Source organism: Schistocerca piceifrons, chromosome 3 (genome assembly GCF_021461385.2).
Source record: "Schistocerca piceifrons isolate TAMUIC-IGC-003096 chromosome 3, iqSchPice1.1, whole genome shotgun sequence".
NCBI lineage: Eukaryota > Metazoa > Arthropoda > Insecta > Orthoptera > Acrididae > Schistocerca > Schistocerca piceifrons.
This window is the reverse complement of record NC_060140.1, coordinates 953282783-953301895: the sequence shown is the minus strand read 5'-3', so window position 1 is coordinate 953301895 and position 19113 is coordinate 953282783. Positions and strand designations below refer to the sequence as shown.

At 44.0% G+C, this 19113-nt stretch overlaps 1 protein-coding gene across 1 annotated transcript in view; it reads right to left on the bottom strand.

Moving 5' to 3' along the window:
* The window catches only part of LOC124788169 (troponin C, isoallergen Bla g 6.0101-like), a 50163-nt gene extending 31526 nt beyond the window's left edge, over positions 1-18637 (bottom strand). Inside the window, exons 1-3 of the mRNA XM_047255322.1 lie at positions 18506-18637; positions 12616-12643; positions 6531-6674 (exon numbers count right to left, since the gene is read on the bottom strand). Coding sequence (XP_047111278.1) covers positions 6531-6674; positions 12616-12643; positions 18506-18508 — 175 coding nt within the window. The 5' untranslated portion in view covers positions 18509-18637. The remainder of the gene's footprint in view (positions 1-6530; positions 6675-12615; positions 12644-18505) is intronic.
* Between the last annotated feature and the right edge of the window lie 476 nt (positions 18638-19113).

Genomic DNA, 19113 nt, shown 5'->3' with positions numbered 1-19113 from the left:
AATTCTGGACGTGTGGGGTGTCGCACTGTCCTGCTGGAATTGCCCAAGTCCATCGGATTGCACAATGGACGCGAATGGATGCAGGTGATCAGAAAGGATGCTCACGTACGTGTCACCTGTCAGAGTCGTATCTAGACGTATCATGGGTCCCATATCACTCCAACTGCAGACATCCCGCACCATTACAGACCCTACACCAGCTTGAACAATCCCCTGCTGGCATGCAGGGTCCATGGATTCATGAGGTCGTCTCCATATCCGTACATGTCCATGCGCTCGATGCAATTTGAACCAAAACTCGTCCGAGCACGCAACATGTTTCCAGTCATCAACAATCCAACGTCGGTTCTGACGGGCCCAGGGGAGGCGTAAGCCTTCGTGTCGTGCAGTCATCCAAGGTACACGAGTGGGCCTTCGGTTCCGAAAGCCCATATCGACGATGTTTCGTTGAATGGTTCGCACACTGACACTTGTTGATGGCCCAGGACTGAAATCTGCAGCAATTTGCCGAATGGTAGCACTTCTATCACGTTGAACGATTCTCTTCAGTCGTCGTTGGTCCCGTTCTTGCTGGATCTTTTTCTTACCGCAGCGACGTCAGAAATTTGTTACACTGGTACACACGTGAAAGGGTGGTACGGGAAAATCCCCACTTCATCGCTACCTCGGAGATGCTGTGTTCCGTTGCTCGTGCGCCGACTATAACACCACGTTCAAACTCACTTAAACCTCGATAACCTGCCATTGTAGCAGCAGTAATCGATCTGACAACTGCAGCAGACACCTTGTTGTCTTATACAGGCGTTGCCGACCGCAGCGTCGTATTCTGCCTGTTTACATATCTCTGTATTTGAATACGCATGCCTATACCAGTTTCTTTGTCGCTTCCGTGCAGTTATTTCTAGCATAACCCACCCGGCAACACCTTTACCAGCTTTTCGAACTGTTTCCGACCACCCTGTGTATTCAAATCACCATTTACATCACGTCTGTTCCTTTAGTTTCCACATAAACTGCAACGCTTTATTAAGAGAACGTAAATGAACATGATTGCGAGGGATATTGTAAACTATATTTGTTGAAAACTGAAAAATCTGAAATGTGTTGTCTTTTTGTTTCAGTATTGTGTTCGATGATGGGGTAAACGTGCCACTGAAGAGGATCATTGAAGTCTCTTCAATGACAAAAAAAATTGTTGCGATCTCGTATTGAGACCTGTCAGAAGAAGTGTTCTTGAGCATCAGACGAATCATCTATAACTATCCTTATCTTCAGAGACTTCATTTGTTTATAAGACTCCCCGCCATATCAGATTACCTAGTGCTTCGTTAAATTGAAACAATCAACTTGCTTATTTCAGGCTTCTTTTGGGAAGATGACCCTGCCCACATTTAATAGCGCAGTTTACAAAGTACTAGGTCAAGATCCCAAGAGAGCTACAATGACAGTTCATTGAAACTCCGCTGGGTTTAATTTGTGTGCCTGGTCTACAACTGAAAATGCCAATCTCCAATTCTATAGTGTCTCGATAAATTGTGCTAAAACTCAGAAACAAGGTGGCTGGAATCGCCTATTGCGACGTAAACTGCTCTCGTGCCAACCTCCGTTGTCAGATGAAGTATGAAGACAGACCTACAGTATTAAGTAAAACGTATTCCCTTTTGACCCTACTTTATGCGACATAAATGCGGATGTAACTACAAGTGTAGTAAATAGGACTAAGGGGTTGGACAAAATTATAGGAATACAACGAGAAATGTGTGTTTGAATATAGACTTAATCCAAAGCTGTCCCGGTAACTTCGATTACCACAAAAGGACTCTTGAAGCCAAGCGCCGGCCGGTGCGCCGTGCGCTTCTAGGCGCTTCAGTCTGGAACCGCGTGACCGCTACGATCGCAGGTTCGAATCCTGCCTCGGGCATGGATGTGTGATGTCCTTAGGTTAGTTAGGTTTAATTAGTTCTAAGTTCTAGGGGACTGATGACCACAGATGTTAAGTCCCATAGTGCTCAGAGCCATTTGAACCATTTTGAAGCCAAGCGCCTTAACAATACTGGCCATTGAAGTTGCTACACCAAGAAGAAATACAGATTATAAAAGGGTATTCATTGGACAAATATATTATACTAGAACTGAGATGTGGTTACATTTTCACGCAATTTGGGTGCATAGATCCTGAGAAATCAGTACCCAGAACAACCACCTCTGGCCGTAATAACGGCCTCGATACGCCTGGGCATTGAGTCAAACAGAGCTTGGATGGCGTGCGTGTACAGGTACAGCTGCCCATGCAGCTTCAACACGGTACCGCAGTTCATCAAAAGTAGTGACTGGCGTATTGTGACGAGCCAGTTGCTCGGCCACCACTGACCAGACGTTTTCAATTGGTGAGAGATCTGGAGAATGTGCTGGCCAGGGCAGCAGTCGAACATTTTCTGCATCCAGAAAGGTCCGTACAGGACCTGCAACATGCGGTGGTGCATTATCCTGCTGAAATGTAGGATTTCGCAGGGATCGAATGAAGGGTAGAGTCACGGGTCGTAACACATCTGAAATGTAACGTCCACTGTTCAAAGTGCCGACACTGCGAACAACCATCATGCCGGGTGATACGCCAGTATGGCGATGACGAATACACGCTTCCAATGTGCGTTCACCGCGATGTCGCCAAACACGGATGCGACCATCATGATGCTGTAAACAGAACCTGGATTCATCCGAGAAAATGACGTTTCGCCATTCGTGCACCCAGGTTCGTCGTAGAGTACACCATCGCAGGCGCTCCTGTCTGTGATATAGCGTCAAGGGTTACCGCAGCCATGGTCTCCGAGCTGATAGTCCATGCCGCTGCAAACGTCGTCGATCTGTTGATGCAGATAGTTGTTGTCTTGCTAAAGTCCCCATCTGTTGACTCAGGTATCGAGACGTGGCTGCACGATCCGTTACAGCCATGCGGATAAGATGCCTGTCATCTCGACTGCTAGTGATACGAGGCCGTTGGGATCCAGCACGGCGGTCCGTATTACCCTCCTGAACCCACCGGTTCCATATTCTGCTAACAGTCATTGGATCTCGACCAACGTGAGTAGCAGTGACGCGATACGATAAACCGCAATCGCGATAGGCTACAATGAGACCTTTATCAAAGTCGCAAACGTGATGGTACGCATTTCTCCTCCTTACACGAGGCACCACAAAAACGTTTCACCAGGCATCGTCGGTCAACTGCTGTTTGTGTATGAGAAATCGGTTGGAAACTTTCGTCATGTCAGCACGTTGTAGGTGTCGCCACCGGCGCCAACCTTGTGTGAATGCTCTGAGAAGCTAATCATTTGCATATCACAGCATCTTCTTCCCGTCGGTTAAATTTCGCGTCTGTAGCTCGTTACCTTCGTGGTGTAGCAGTTTTAATGGCCAGTAGTGTATAATACTGTCCCCTCCGGCCTGCGTCCGTGGCGTGGCACATGTTTCGAGCAGCCGATCGAATCGACGATGCTCTGTCCGGACACGGTCATCGATCTACTGAGGCAGGAAACGTGATTCATCCGACCAAGTGTCACGCTTCCACTCTCGGTCCAGTCTCGATAGTCCTGTGCCCACTGCAATGGTTATTCACGACGTCATTGGCCTAACGCAGATGTACATAAGGGGTTGTCTGCTGCGGAGCCCCATCTTCAGGGAGCCTCCGACCTCCACGTTAAGAGATGAGGAGCAGACGTCCAGCCCCCGTCAACTACTCGTGGCTCAACCGCCCTTCATCCACTTTCCATAGATGCTCATGACAGTACCACGTCGACAGCCGACAAAAATCGACTTTTTCGAGATGCTTGTTCTCCTGTGCACCACAGGAATCTGCTCAATGTTAAAGTCAGTTATGTCAATGGATTTCCCCACATCGTCGGTAAAACGATTCGGTATTCGTCTCTAGTCGACTTATACACTTTCTCTAAAACGTCACGTTTTATGAACTCTCAACATGTTTTCAGCCAGTTATTAGCCACTAATTATTCTGACATTTTTTAGACATGCCACGTGTGATGATGACTCGATTTGTCATTTTCTGCTGATGCTACGATCAAAGCGCGTTGGTAATAACGTTAATTACACGTTACGTCACTTGTATACTGGTGTCCTTTGGGGCACGAGTCAGTTGTTCCAAATGACGTCGTGATAAGCCGAAAACCTATTGGTAATAAGCAAAGGTTAGTGGAACAAAATACAGTCCATTTGCTTTTGAATCTTTTACACATTGTTGCTACAATGGCGGGTATTACTAGAACTTGTTACTGAGCCATGACTTTAGTATTGCTCCATAGTGTTGCAGTCAGTGTGTAATAGGACTCAAAAAAATTAGGCATACCGGAGAAAAAACTACTATCTGCCCATTGTAAATACACTATGTGATCAAAAGTATCCGGACACTCCTAAAAACATACGTTTTGTTCATATTAGGTGCATTGTGCTGCCACCTACTGCCAGGTGCTCCATATCAGCGACCTCAGTACTCATTAGACATCGTGAGAAAGCAGAATGGGGCGCTCCGCGGAACTCACAGGCTTCGAACGTTGTCAGGTGATTGGGTATCACTTGTGTCATACGTCTGTACGCGAGATCTCCACACTCCTAAACATCCCTAGGTCAACTGCTTCCGATATGATAGGGAAGTGAGAACGTGAAGAGACACGTATAGCACAAAAGCGTACAGGCCGACCTCATCTATTGACTAACAGAGATCGCCGACAGCTGAAGAGGGTCGTAATGTGTAACAGGCAGACATCTATCCAGACCATCACAGAGGAATTCCAAACTGCATCAGGATCCACTGCAAGTACTATGACGGTTAGGCGGAAGGTGAGAAAACTTGTATTTCATGGTCAAGCGGCTGCTGATAAGCCACACGTCACACCGGTAAATGCCAAGCGACGCCGCGTTTGGTGTAAGGAGCGTAAACATTGGACGATTGAGCAGTGGGAAAACGTTGCGTGGAGTGACGAATCACGGTACACAATATGGCGATCCGATAGCAGGCTGTGGGTATGGCGAATGCCCGGTGAACGTCATCTGCCAGCCTGTGTACTGCCAACAGTAAAATTTGGAGGCGGTGGTGTTATGGTGTGGTCGTGTTTTTCATGGAGGGAGCTTGCACCTCTTGTTGTTTTGCGTGGCACTATCACATCACAGGCCGGCATTGATGTTTTAAGCAGCTTCTTGCTTTCCACTGTCGACGAGCAATTCGGGGATGGTGACAGTATCTTTCAACATGATCGAACACCTGTTCATAATGCACGGCCTGTGGCGGAGTGGTTTCACGACAATAACATCCTTGTAACGGACTGAGCTGCACAGAGTCCTGACCTGAATCCTACGGAACACCTTTGGGATGTTTTGGAACGCCGACTTCGTGCCAGGCCTCACCGACCGACATCGATACCTCTCCTCAGTGCAGCACTCCGTGAAGAATGGCCTGTCATTCCCCAAGAAACCTTCCAGCACCTGATTGAACGTATGCCTGCGAGGCTAACGGTAGTCCAACACCATATTAAATTCCAGCATTAACAATGGAGGGCGCCACCAACTTGTAAGCCATTTTCAGCCAGGTGTACGTATACTTTTGATCACATAGTAATACTGCCAGTTTTAGAACTGTATATTCAAGCATTGATTTATTATTAGATATTCTGTACATGAGACTCACATCTGTGCTTATCCCCCTTAGGGCAAGAATCGAAAACAAAACGATGTATGTTGACACCTCGCGATAACCACTTTGCTAACAATCCTAACAGCATGTTAAGTCGCACAGTAACAGGTGTGCGATGGGTCCGTCGTTCGATTTCGTCTTACATAGGATTTGTCCGGAACACTTCGTGTCGACTCCCTTCTTTCTTTTTCTTATTTTCTATTTGTGCCAACGCCAGCGACCTAGCAGCCGCAAAACTGCGCGGTGGGGTTAAACGTTGAAGTTTCTGTTGGTAGCGCCGAGCGGAGATTACGTCAGCATTTCCGCTCACAAGTCTCCGCCGACCGCAAAGACCAGTGGACTTTTTTCCATCAATTTCAGTAACTGTTTTTGAAGAACGTCGATGTGAAGAAATGGCACACACGTTGCGTTAAAAATTATTCTTTTTACTGGTGTGTTATTTCTTCACATCGGATATCTTGTTATTCCATTCACACCACCACCCCCAGTACAATCTTCTTCTTTCTATACTTCCTTCACATAGTCAAAGAGAAAGAATGACCTTGATGAAAGCTCAAAAAGTAGTAAGACTCCTTCACACAGTGAAAGTGAAAGTAAAATTATGTTGTACTACAATTTTTTTAAAAAAAGTAAAAGTTCAAATATTTACCGAAATTCGCGAAAAAAATGTAAGACAAAATAAAAATATCGGTACTCGATATTTCCATTTCGGCATCGATCCTGTGGGAGTAATGACGCCAATATAGATCGATGTTTTTTGTAAAGAAATATCGGCGTCTCGATGTATCGATATGTTGTCAATAGCCCAAGTGTGTCGGTGATGACTCACCGTCGACGTCGACCTCATCGATGATATCCTGGAGCGTGTCCGCGTCCATCTTGAGCCCCAGCATGTCCAGGATGGTGCGCACGATGTCGGTGGTGATGTAGCCCTTCTTGTCATGGTCGAAGGCGTCGAAAGCCTTCTTCAGCACTAGCGCAAAAAAATAACACAAGTTATCTCACTTTTCCTTTCTCATCGCAAGGTCAACCAGGTATAACTGCAATGTAAAGAGGATTATTTACGCTGGCCTTAAGTAAACATCTACAGTACCTCAAGGACTGGATAAGAAGGGGCACTGAAAAAACTATTATTAGTTACTATTGCATTTAGGGGAATGATTTTACGAGATAAAAAACTCATTAATTCGACGAACACGTAGCCCCCTCTAATTGACAGGTTTCAATTTTGTGGGTGGCAATTCCTCCCATTCTCCTCGCTTACTGACATCGTGACAACACATTACCGCCGTTCCATCAGCTGTCACTTGCACATTGTTGAGCTGAATATATATTTCCACCGTTAGAGATGACACATGTGGAAAAGTCAAAAACCAATCTACATTACGAGGACAATTTTTGTTGGTTCCCGAAAGGCAACAGGTATTTTGTTTCACAATGTGCACTTTTAAGTTATTCGCCTTTTATTGGATATAGGTCCGCCTTTTATGCAAAAACAGTGTTTCTTCTTGTTACCTAAACGTGTATCGCCACCCCTGTCCTTCCATCAGTGGGTTTTGTTTATTGAAAACTTTAAAACGTGAACATATTTTAGGTTGTAACTGGTCTAACAAAGTGAGGCCTAAAGAAAGTTTTTGTTCGTATCTCTTCTTACCGTCATTTTACATTATATTGTTTTGCAGGACCATCTGTATGGCGTTATTCACTGATAGCTTGCCATCTGCAAACTAAACCACACAAATGTAAATTTCATCTCCATCACTTTCTTAATTTTTTTAAAAAAAAGTCACGTGATTTTGATAGGGCAAAACCCAAGGCTGACGGGTTTAGGAAACACAACAACATACTGTTCAACGCGTTTTACGAAGTTAAAAGGCATTTTTAAAAACGAAATTACACAAATGATGTTAATATGTTTGTGTACTTCCCTCAGAACGCAAAAGAAGAAGGATCAATCACAACAAAACGTGAGCAGTAACAAATGTATACGCAAAACATTTTGCCACACTAAAATCACGTTTTTGCTAAAAATCAAGGGATGTGTTAACTTGCCGATGAAATTCATATTTACATCGTTTGGTTTGCAGGTTACGAGCTACCTGTAATGTAAAATCACGGTAAGAAGAAAAACGGACAAAAACTTACTTTAGGCGTCACATTGTTAGATCAGTTACAACCTAAAATATGTTTGCTTTTCACAGTTTTTAATAAACAAAGACAACTGAGAATGGCACAGGGATATCGAAACATGTTTGAGTAACAAGAAAAAAAAAACACAGTTTTTGCATGGAAGGCAGACCTATATCCAATAACTTAACGACAAATACGGAAAGAAAGACAAGAACTGCAGATCCAAAAGATCAATTATTCACCGTTCTCGTAATGTCTTTACGTGTAGCGTACAAGTGTCTTTGTTGAAAATAAAACAGCCCAATGATGAAATACCTTTTTCAATGAGACATGCTAATTCTTGAGATTTTTAGTGTGTTGAGTCCTAAGATGACAAGAAAAGTCCCTCACCGCCACCTTTTTTTACACTTAATATAATATTTAAAAATTATATTTTTAGCGATTTTAATGACAGTTGTTTCATATGTTGTTTCAGTTAGGAATAATATGGAATATTTCAATGACACAGGTTAGAAATGTTAGTATACTTGAAAATTCCTAAGAGGAGCACTTTGCGTCCTCTTTTTGGGCTAGAATCTTGTGGATCCGAAAAAGAAATTCTATTAACACATCTATACATTAAGCTGCTCCTAATGAAACAGTTCGCGGAAGTCTTACCGAAAGACACAGAATGTTTCAAGTACGTCTTCGAGGAGTTACCTCACGTAGGAGAAACGAAACTGAAAGAAAGAGTGTTTGTTGTACCCGGGGTTCGTAAAATGATGTTCAATTCCAACTTTGAGAAAAAGTGAGTGAGAGGGAGGTTTCAGTATCACTCTTAGGCAATAAAAAGGGTACACAGTATATTTCTGCTGTAGACAACACCCTGGAAACATTCAACAAACTAGGCTGAAGCGCCTCACTTTTCCCTTTTTCAACAGCCACCTTGCCCTTGTCCCTGAAACCTCGGAATCTAGATGAGCGCTTTCTTCAAGACGTCAGAGTAATGGAAAGATGGTACCAGGGCCGCTGGAATATCAGTACAATGTGATGGTGGATCATTGTTGGTCACTTCACCGATACATGCAACGGGCCATTCATCGGAGAAAAAGCTGTGTTAGGGGCTTTAACAAAGGAGAGAAAGGAAATACAGGGCTATTACAAATGATTGAAGCGATTTCATAAATTCACTGTAGCTCCATTCATTGACATATGGTCTCGACACACTACAGATACGTAGAAAAACTCATAAAGTTTTGTTCGGCTGAAGCCGCACTTCAGGTTTCTGCCGCCAGAGCGCTCGAGAGCGCAGTGAGGCAAAATGGCGACAGGAGCCGCGAATGCGTATGTCGTGCTTGAAATGCACTCACATCAGTCAGTCATAACGGTGCAACGACACTTCAGGACGAAGTTCAACAAAGATCCACCAACTGCTAACTCCATTCGGCGATGGAATGCGCAGTTTAAAGCTTCTGAATGCCTCTGTAAGGGGAAATCAACGGGTAGGCCTGCAGTGAGCGAAGGAACGGTTGAACGCGTGCGGGCAAGTTTCACGCGTAGCCCGCGGAAGTCGACGAATAAAGCAAGCAGGGAGCTAAACGTACCACAGCCGACGGTTTGGAAAATCTTACGGAAAAGGCTAAAGCAGAAGCCTTACCGTTTACAATTGCTACAAGCCCTGACACCCGATGACAAAGTCAAACGCTTTGAATTTTCGGCGCAGTTGCAACAGCTCATGGAAGAGGATGCGTTCAGTGCGAAACTTATTTTCAGTGATGAAGCAACATTTTTTCTTAATGGTGAAGTGAACAGACACAATGTGCGAATCTGGGCGGTAGAGAATCCTCACGCATTCGTGCAGCAAATTCGCAATTCACCAAAAGTTAACATGTTTTGTGGAATCTCACGATTTAAAGTTTACGGCCCCTTTTTCTTCTGCGAAAAAAACGTTACAGGACACGTGTATCTGGACATGCTGAAAAATTGGCTCATGCCACAACTGGAGACCGACAGCGTCGACTTCATCTTTCAACAGGATGGTGCTCCACCGCACTTCCATCATGATGTTCGGCATTTCTTAAACAGGAGATTGGAAAACCGATAGATCAGTCGTGGTGGAGATCATGATCAGCAATTCATGTCATGGGCTCCACGCTCTCCCGACTTAACCCTATGCGATTTCTTTCTGTGGGGTTATGTGAAAGATTCAGTGTTTAAACCTCCTCTACCAAGAAACGTGCCAGAACTGCGAGCTCGCATCAACGATGCTTTCGAACTCATTGGTGGGGACATGCTGCGCCGAGTGTGGGAGGAACTTGATTATCGGCTTGATGTCTGCCATATCACTAAAGGGGCACATATCGAACATTTGTGAATGCCTAAAAAAACTTTTTGAGTTTTTGTATGTGTGTGCAAAGCATTGTGAAAATATCTCAAATAATAAAGTTATTGTAGAGCTGTGAAATCGCTTCAATCATTTGTAATAAGCCGATGGATACAAAATTCCCATGTAATGAAGAGCGTTTTTCCTGTTTTTATTCCAAATTACATATCATTTCTGTTACGTGTGTTTTACTATCTTCCTAGTTTATAAGGGAGCTACGCTCTAACAATACTGTTCGGAAAAAGAAAAAGAAGAGTTCATATATGGATTCAGTCCCCAAAACACCATATTATTAAGATATTACCTAACAAAAAGAAATCAAAGAAATAGCGTTTGTTAGGCTGTGTTATTGAATTAGTTTGGTGAACTAAGTGGCCTGCATATGAAGACCAAAATAAAAAATATCTTACAGAGAAATTGTTTTAGATGCATTTAAATGAATTAAATTGGGATGATGACCTACAGACTTACTATGTTGGAAAAAGTACGAGCTGGAAATTGTGCTCTGTTAGAAGTACATCTCAACATTGATTAGCGTCGTAGTGCAGCGTTGTGCAATTTTCATCGGACACCGTTCGGATATAGGGAGATACACATGTGCTTTAGAAATCAGTATCAATTTCAGGCGAGTGTGACCGGGTCACAAATGAGACCTTATTTTTAACCTTACACATCTTAATAAAACAAAAAATGTGTTTGCTGGTTTCAGCTGTTATAACATCATTGTTGGGGCTCTCCTTTTTTATAACATCATTGTTGGAGCTCTCCTTTTCTCTGGTATATTTCCCAGGGGTTTACTGAATTTAGATTTGTAACTTCCCATGAAGTGACGAATGCATCATTTAAACAACACCGATATTTTTTCAGTGTTTGAATTAAACCAGAAGAAGACAAGTACTGACCCGCAACTCAGTCGCTGTAAACCTTTGTGCATCACTGAACTACCAATTATTTAAAATATGGGGAAGTGTGATGGTAACAAAGATTATCATGTTTACATAAAGTAACTAGAAACGCTCCATAAACATAATGTCTGCAAAAGGCGCAAATAACTATTTGGTGCAGTTTCGTATAGGTATGTTTGCGGACCAGTTTGTTTACAACTTACAAAGTGGACGTGATAAGCGAGAACACTAGTTTCTTAGTCTAAAACAAGTGAAGGAGGCCAACCTTGTTAACGTAGAGCCAGGTAACAGGCCAAACAGCTAAATGTTTTTATGTAAAAACACCAAGAATTTTTCAGTAAAAGGTCAACAGTTAAATGAAATTCGAAATTTTTGTTTAAGTAATACATTGGTTAACGTTCCTGAGATTCGTCAGGTGCATCAATTTTAACAGGTTTTTTGTTGCTTCAATGTGTAAATGAAGTCATTGCAAACAAACACCGTTCATTGGAAGGGTTTCGCTGGAAAGAAGAACTATAAAGACGGGAAGAACACGGACAGAAGAAGAAAGGTAACAGCACAGAGACCGTGTGAAGGACTACTGGAAACAGAGGGAAATCCGTACAAAGAGGGCAAAATGAAGTTGTAGTTTGTGAGCTCCACAAATTGTCCAACAGTACGTCGCTGTGACTGAGAAATTACCCCTCCTCTAAGGATCCAGCGTCGACGAAACTGTTGGTTAAGTGCAGTTTGGAGTTTCAGTCTTCATTACGCACCCGACAGAGCGGTAAACTGACACGATTTTCTTGTAAACAGCTGTTGCGTGCGTAAATAGCTTTTTGGGCATCAGCTGCTACGGGGCACGATATGGTTTGATCAGGTCAGTCCACTCTACACGAGCGCTTCACAATAATCAAGGACAAATTCGGTTACGTTGCTTGGTTGACCCGTAAAGTTCCCTTGCTTGTGAAAATTATCCTTCTTATGTAACTTTTCGTAGACGAATTTTGTACGTTTGCAATCTCCCCCTGCTACCGTAACAATTGATTTAGAAATACCAAGATGCAAACTACGGCAGCTACAGCTTTAGTGGTACTTTTCTTACACGTCACTTTCACGGTATCCGGCCAATCGACTCTCAATCACAATTTTATATTGTTCATTATTACTATGAATATAAACTTCATAAACACCCAGGGTTACACGAAAACACACAAGTTCTGCATTTGTCACGTTACTGCATTTGTCATTCTTTCACGAAAGCACTTTTAAACACTAGTAAAAGTTTTATGCAAGCCTAAAAATGTCAACGGAAAGAACTGGGGACAATAGTGATTGTTCAAATGTATAATACGAAAATAGTTTATTTTCCGGCACAGTCACAAACAGTTTCAAAAAATATATTGATATGTGGTTTTCTCTAAAGACAGCAGTAACCTACTTATAAAAGTTAACCTAAATAGTATAGACGAGAGATATAAATACAATAAAATAAAAGATACTTCAGTGAGATAAATCAAATTGAATAATCTACTTACGCTGTATCTGTTCCGCTGGAAGATCGTCCTGAAAAGTAAGAAAAGTGTCGAGTTAGACAACAGTTTATAGCAGAAAAAACAGGTTTTAACATGACAATTAACTGTTTCCTGCAGGGTACGTGTAGTTGATTTAAACACAGGTGTCCTCTTCCGACTGTTTGGTGTTTCTCTATCGCCAGCAATTGGCTAAATCTACTAACGAAGTTAGTAAGTTGTGGTGGTAGATCTCTATACTGGGTACTGACGTCAGTGAAATGCCAGACAAGCGAAGGTACATTCGTTCGCCTAAATCGAAAATAAAAAACTGTTGTCTGTATTTATCAGCCTAGACAGCCCAAATAGTCTCGGCGCGTTAAGAATTGTGTAATTAACGAAATTTAGTTTTGTTGTAACAGAGAAATGTAAATATTCTAAAGTACGTTAGCACCAGATAAATAGCAAATGTATTGCTGATTTCACAGCTGTACCGTCTCCGAAGTATGCGTAACGATAGAAACGTTGTTCGTTCTTTTCACATTGTTCGATTTCGTTCTTTCATTTCTGCCGGGACATTGTGCGGGTCATTCAATGATGTGACGGCTATAAACGGGGCTATAAGCTGCTATTATTATTTAGCGACACCATTAGGACCAGTCACTGAAACAGATCTTGTCTCGCAGGCTGTTTGATAGTTTACAGCCAGAAGATCCTGAAGAAGATCGCAGCAGAGGAATCGTGAGAAATAACTGAAGGGGAACATTACGCGGTCTAACAATCTATAAGATTTTACTTTCAGTTTGACAGCAAATTATTCATGCGTAGGGCCCACGTATTACACATATAGTAGCTTCTTAAAATAATCCTATACGTGCCCAGCAATACTCTTACCCTCATTGCGATCTCTATTTTATTTTTATTTTTTATTTTGATTTTATCTGCGCAGTTACCACCCGAGAATAAGTGAAATTTTAATCCATTGCAACTTTCGGGTTATAGTCAAACTTACAGGTTATGTCTTGTCATGTTTATACCGAATATATTGTTCGAAATACGTTATAGTCTATTTCGAGGACAAACATCCTTGTCCGGGAGCAGGAACGAACTCAGGACCTCAGTTTTACAAAGCAACAACACTGTTCCGAAATCACGGAGAATTACGATGTTATCGTCATCGCTTCTAAGCTGTAATTCTAGGCTCCAGTAATGAGCGTCTGGTCAGTCTTTAAGTCAACAGGAATGTGTACATAAAAGTACGGAAGGTGTTCTTAACACGGAGGCAAAATCTCTCGAAAGGGGAAACGAAATGAAATAACTTACGTGTGTCAGAAGACATCAGTTTATTTCTATAAAATCCATCAATGTGTTATAAATGCCGGAACTCATATACGCCTGATATCACATAACAGTTGACGAATGTCATCGTATGTTTATACACAGCCAAGCCTGCTTGTTTGGTTGTTTATTTTTATTTTGCACGGAACGGTATTAAGCTACATGCCAGTCTTCAGTTTTCCTATAATTTACTATTGTGTCCTCATAGAATTTCCGTAGACTTTTTAAAAATTTACTTCAACTTTTTTTACTACTTCCTCGTCGTGTCACAGACGAAGGAGCGTGCTTTACATAGAAGTATGTATATACATGAAGTATCCTTCATCAACCTCATACAAGGTAAATCCAAACGAGCGAGGTGTCGCAGTGGTTGCCACACGGGGCTTGCATTCGGGAGGACGACGGTTCAAACCCGCGTCCGGCCATCCTGGTTTATCTTTTCCGTGTTTTCCCTAAATCGCTTCAGGCAAATGCCGGGATGGTTCCCTTGAAAGGGCACGTCCGCCATCCTTCCCCACCCTTCCCTAATGTGACGTAATTGACGATCTCGATGTCTGGTCTCTTCCCGCAAATGAACCAACCAACCATCTACATCTACGTGATTACTCTGCTATTCACAATAAAGTGCCTGGGAGAGGGTTCAATGAACCACCTTCAAACTGTGTCTCTACAGTCCCACTCTCGAACGGCACGCGGGAAAAACGAGCACTTAAATTTTTCTGTTCGAATCCTGATTTCTCTTATTTCATCGAGATGTTCATTTCTCCCTAAAAGGTGGGCGCCAACAGAATGTTTTCGCAATCGGAGGAGAAAACTAGTGATTGAAATTTCATGAGAAGAACCCGTCGCAATGAAAAACGCCTTTGTTTTAATGATTGCCACTCCAATTCACGTATCATGTATGTGGCACTCTCTCCCCTACTTCGCGACAATACAAAGCGAGCTGCCCTTCTTTGTACTTTTTCTATGTCATCCCTCAGTCCCACCTGACGCGGATCCCACACCGGACAGCAATACTCAAGAATAGGGCGGACAAGCGTGGTGTAAGCAGTCTCTTTGGTAGACCTGTTGTACCTCCTAAGTGCCGGCCGCTGTGGCCGAGCGGTTCTAGTCGCTACAGTCTGCAACCGCGCGACCGCTGCGATCGCAGGTTCGAATCCTGCCTCGGGAATGGATGTGTGTGATGTCCTCATGTTAGTTACGTTTAAGTAGTTCTACGTTCTAGGGGACTGATGACCTCAGACGTTAAGTCCCATAGTGCTCAGAGCCATTTGAACCATTTGGAAGCCTTGCTTTTATTAGGTGATTTAAGCTGCTTTGGGACACCGAGGATATTTCTATGTTTCGGATGCCACCGACAAAATTTCGGTGGTCGTTCAGGGACATTTCCCGAGTAGTTTGGTATAAGGGTCTTGTGGTTTGCAGTGCCTTGTTACAAAGTAACTGCATTTAATTTTATTTATTAAAACCCATTTATCTTTACACCTGCAATGCACTGAAAATACCCTCACAACAGTGCACATGCCGACGCTATACGCTATACACTGTGTGCCATTTTTGGAAACTAATCCACCCGCGGTACTGTCTATTGACAGCAGCACGGCCACCGTACCCTTCGCGCATAAGCTTACATTCAGTACTGCATGGTTGAGTCTCGGATATGTTTCTGCGGTAGTGTATGTCGTACGTCAACAGTGTCACCACGTAATGAAAACATAATGCCCGACAAGCCACATAACTGTATTGTTCTTCGTTCTGGGAAAGAAGACTGAAACGGTAATTGCCGGTTCCATCGCCCTGGCAAGAAAGGCCAATTGTCGGCGGAGCCAACTCCAATGCCTGTTACACAGGGGCCCAACTGATTTAAGGTATCCGTTTAACGACGACTGGATCTGTCTGCCTCACTTAGGCCAATGCGAAAAAGACAAACGTTGGTGGGGACAAGCTTATGAACGGCTTGGTAACATGAGGACACGACTTCCATCGGGAAAATACATGGCTGACAGTGGACCAAACAACCTTCATATCCGTCTCTGTTGAAAGTGACACCACAGAGCAAACGCGATTTAGAAGCGTTTAGCGAGATAACAGCATTTTTACAGAGAGATGCGACTGGGAATGAATGTCAGCCCTCAAATACACAGCGGCACGAATAGGTCTCCCGAGGAAGAGTTGGCCAATACGCACCTCGTGTATGGATTCACTGAGTGCAGTGGAAGAGCGTCACTTTGATATCAGGGCAAGTTGTTCCCACAGCTACGGCAACAACAACACAGTGCTTTTTCTTCTGAGAGTTGTTGTTCTACACTGTGTTTTGTGTTGCACCTGTTGGTCATCGCATGTTATCGGCTATTTCGCTCTAGTGAAGGTTCAAAAAATGGTTAAAATGGCTCTGAGCGCTATGGGACTTTACATCTGAGGTCATCAGTCCCCTAGAGCTTAGAACTACTTAAACCTAACTAACCTAAGGATATCACACACATCCATGCCCGAGGCAGCATTGGAACCTGCGACCGTAGCGGTCTTGCGGTTCCAGACTGAAGTGCCTAGAACCTCTCGGTCATTCTAGTCGACATCTATATCTACATACATACTCCGCAATCCACCATACGGTGTGTGGCGGAGGGTACCTCGTACCACAACTAGCATCTTCTCTCCCTGTTCCACTCCCAAACAGAACGAGGGAAAAATTACTGCCTATATGCCTCTGTACGAGCCCTAATCTCTCTTATCTTATCTTTGTGGTCTTTCCTCGAAATGTAAATTGGCGGCAGTAAAATTGTACTACAGACAGCCTCAAATGCTGGTTCTCTAAATTTCCTCAGTAGCGATTCACGAAAAGAACGCCTCCTTTCCTCTAGAGACTCCCACCCTAGTTCCTGAAGCACTTCCGTAACACTCGCGTGATGATCAAACCTACCAGTAACAAATCTAGCAGCCCGCCTCTGAATTGCTTCTGTGTCCTCCCTCAATCCGACCTGATAGGAATCCCAAACGCTCGAGCAGTACTCAAGAATAGGCCGTATTAGTGTTTTATAAGCGGTCTCCTTTACAGATGAACCACATCTTCCCAAAATTCTACCAACGAACCGAAGACGACTATCCTCCTTCCCCAAAACTGCCATTGCATGCTTGTCATACTTCATATCGCTCTGCAATGTTACGCCCAAATATTTAATCGACGTGACTGTGTCAAGCGCTATACTACTAATGGAGTACTCAAATATTATGGGATTCTTTTTCCTATTCATCTGCATTAATTTACTTTTATCTATATTTAGAGTTAGCTGCCATTCTTTACAGCAATCACAAATCCTGTCCAAGTCATCTTGTATCCTCCTACAGTCACTCAACGACGACACCTTCCCGTGCACCACAGCATCATCAGCAAACAGCCGCACATTGCTATCCACCCTATCCAAAAGATCATTCATGTAGACAGAAAACAACAGCGGACCTGCCACACTTCCCTGGGACGCTCCAGATGATACCCTCACCTCCGATGAACACTCACCATCGAGGACAACGTACTGGGTTCTATTACTTAAGAAGTCTTCGAGCCACTCACATACTTGGGAACCAATCCCATTTGCTCGTACCTTAGTTAGGAGTCTGCAGTGGAGCACCTAGTCAAACGCTTTCCGAAAGTCAAGGAATATGACATCCGTCTGATACCCTTCATCCATGGTTCGCAAGATATCATGTGAAAAAAGGGCGAGTTGCGTTTCGCAGGAGCGATGCTTTCTACAGCCGTGCTGATGCATGGACAGCAACTTCTCTGTCTCAAGGAAATTCATTATATTCAAACTGAGAATATGTTCTAGAATCCTGCAACAATCCGACGTTAAGGATATTGTTCTGTAATTTTGAGGATCCGTCCTTCTACCCTTCTTATATACAGGCGTCACCTGCGCTTTTTTCCAGTCTCTCGGAACTTTACGTTGGGCAAGAGATTCGCGATAAATGCAAGCTAAGTAAGGAGCCAATGCAGTAGAGTGCTCTCTGTGAAACCGAATTGGAATCCCATCAGGACCTGGCGATTTATTTATTTTCAACCCATTCAGCTGCTTCACAACCCCAGGGATGTCTATCACTATGTCCTCCATACGGGAATCTGTTCGAGACTCAAACGGCGGTATGTTTGTACCATCCTCCTGCGTGAAAGAGTTCTCAAATGGTAAATTTAAAGTCTCAGCTTTCGTTTTGCTGTCTTCCGTTGCTAGTAAATAAGGTAAATGAGACAACACATTACACGAATCTTCTGTGAAGGGTCACTGGTGGCCTCGGATCCCTTATACCAAAATGCTCAGAAAATATTCCTGAAAAACATCCGAAATTTTGTAGGTGGGGTTCTGGTTTACTCTGTAGACATGGAGTAATACACAGCCTTCTTTTTTATTGCAGAACGAAGTCACGTACTACGGTGAGTGGTCATTAGACACAGGTGCATTTACAATGCAGGTGTAGCGCAATGCCATCGACTAGCCACAAGTCCACGTAAACACCCGAGTAGCCGCTAACTGTGGATCACCGCAAAAGGCGCCACAGCCGCGGCAGGTACTTCCGCCTGCAGACGTACCATGGTGGCGGCGGCTGCGGGGGCGGCGGCGGCGGCGGCGGCGGCGGCAGTGGTCCTGGTGCCTCTTGCGGCGTCCTGTCACTACTGAGGTTGCGGCGCGGGCGGCTCCTCAACGCTCCAATTTAGCGGGGGAGAACCGGCAGTAAGAGTCCGCGTGCGCTGCAATGGGCTGCATTGTACCTCTGACCTGTCCTTCGCCCGAATTAGCGGCCGGCAGACTGACATTTGACGGCGGCGAAAGTGGCCAACGGCGCGTCGCGGACGCTCCCAACAAGTCTCTCCCGCCGGCCGCTACACCTGCCGTGTGCAGACCGCGCGAAGGCGGTGCTACACACCGTCCACTTCTACTCCCTGAACTGAAATTTCCCTGAGCGTTCCTGATTTCGCATATCTAGCCTTGCTATCGCCCACGAAGTCGTGCACATGCAAGTAAGCAGTTTTCAAATGGCTCAAATGGCTCTGAGCACTATGGGACTTAACTTCTAAGGTCATCAGTCCCCTAGAACTTAGAACTACTTAAACCTAACTAACCTAAGGACATCACACACATCCGTGCCCGAGGCAGGATTCGAACCTGCGACCGCAGCGGTCGCGCGGTTCCAAACTCT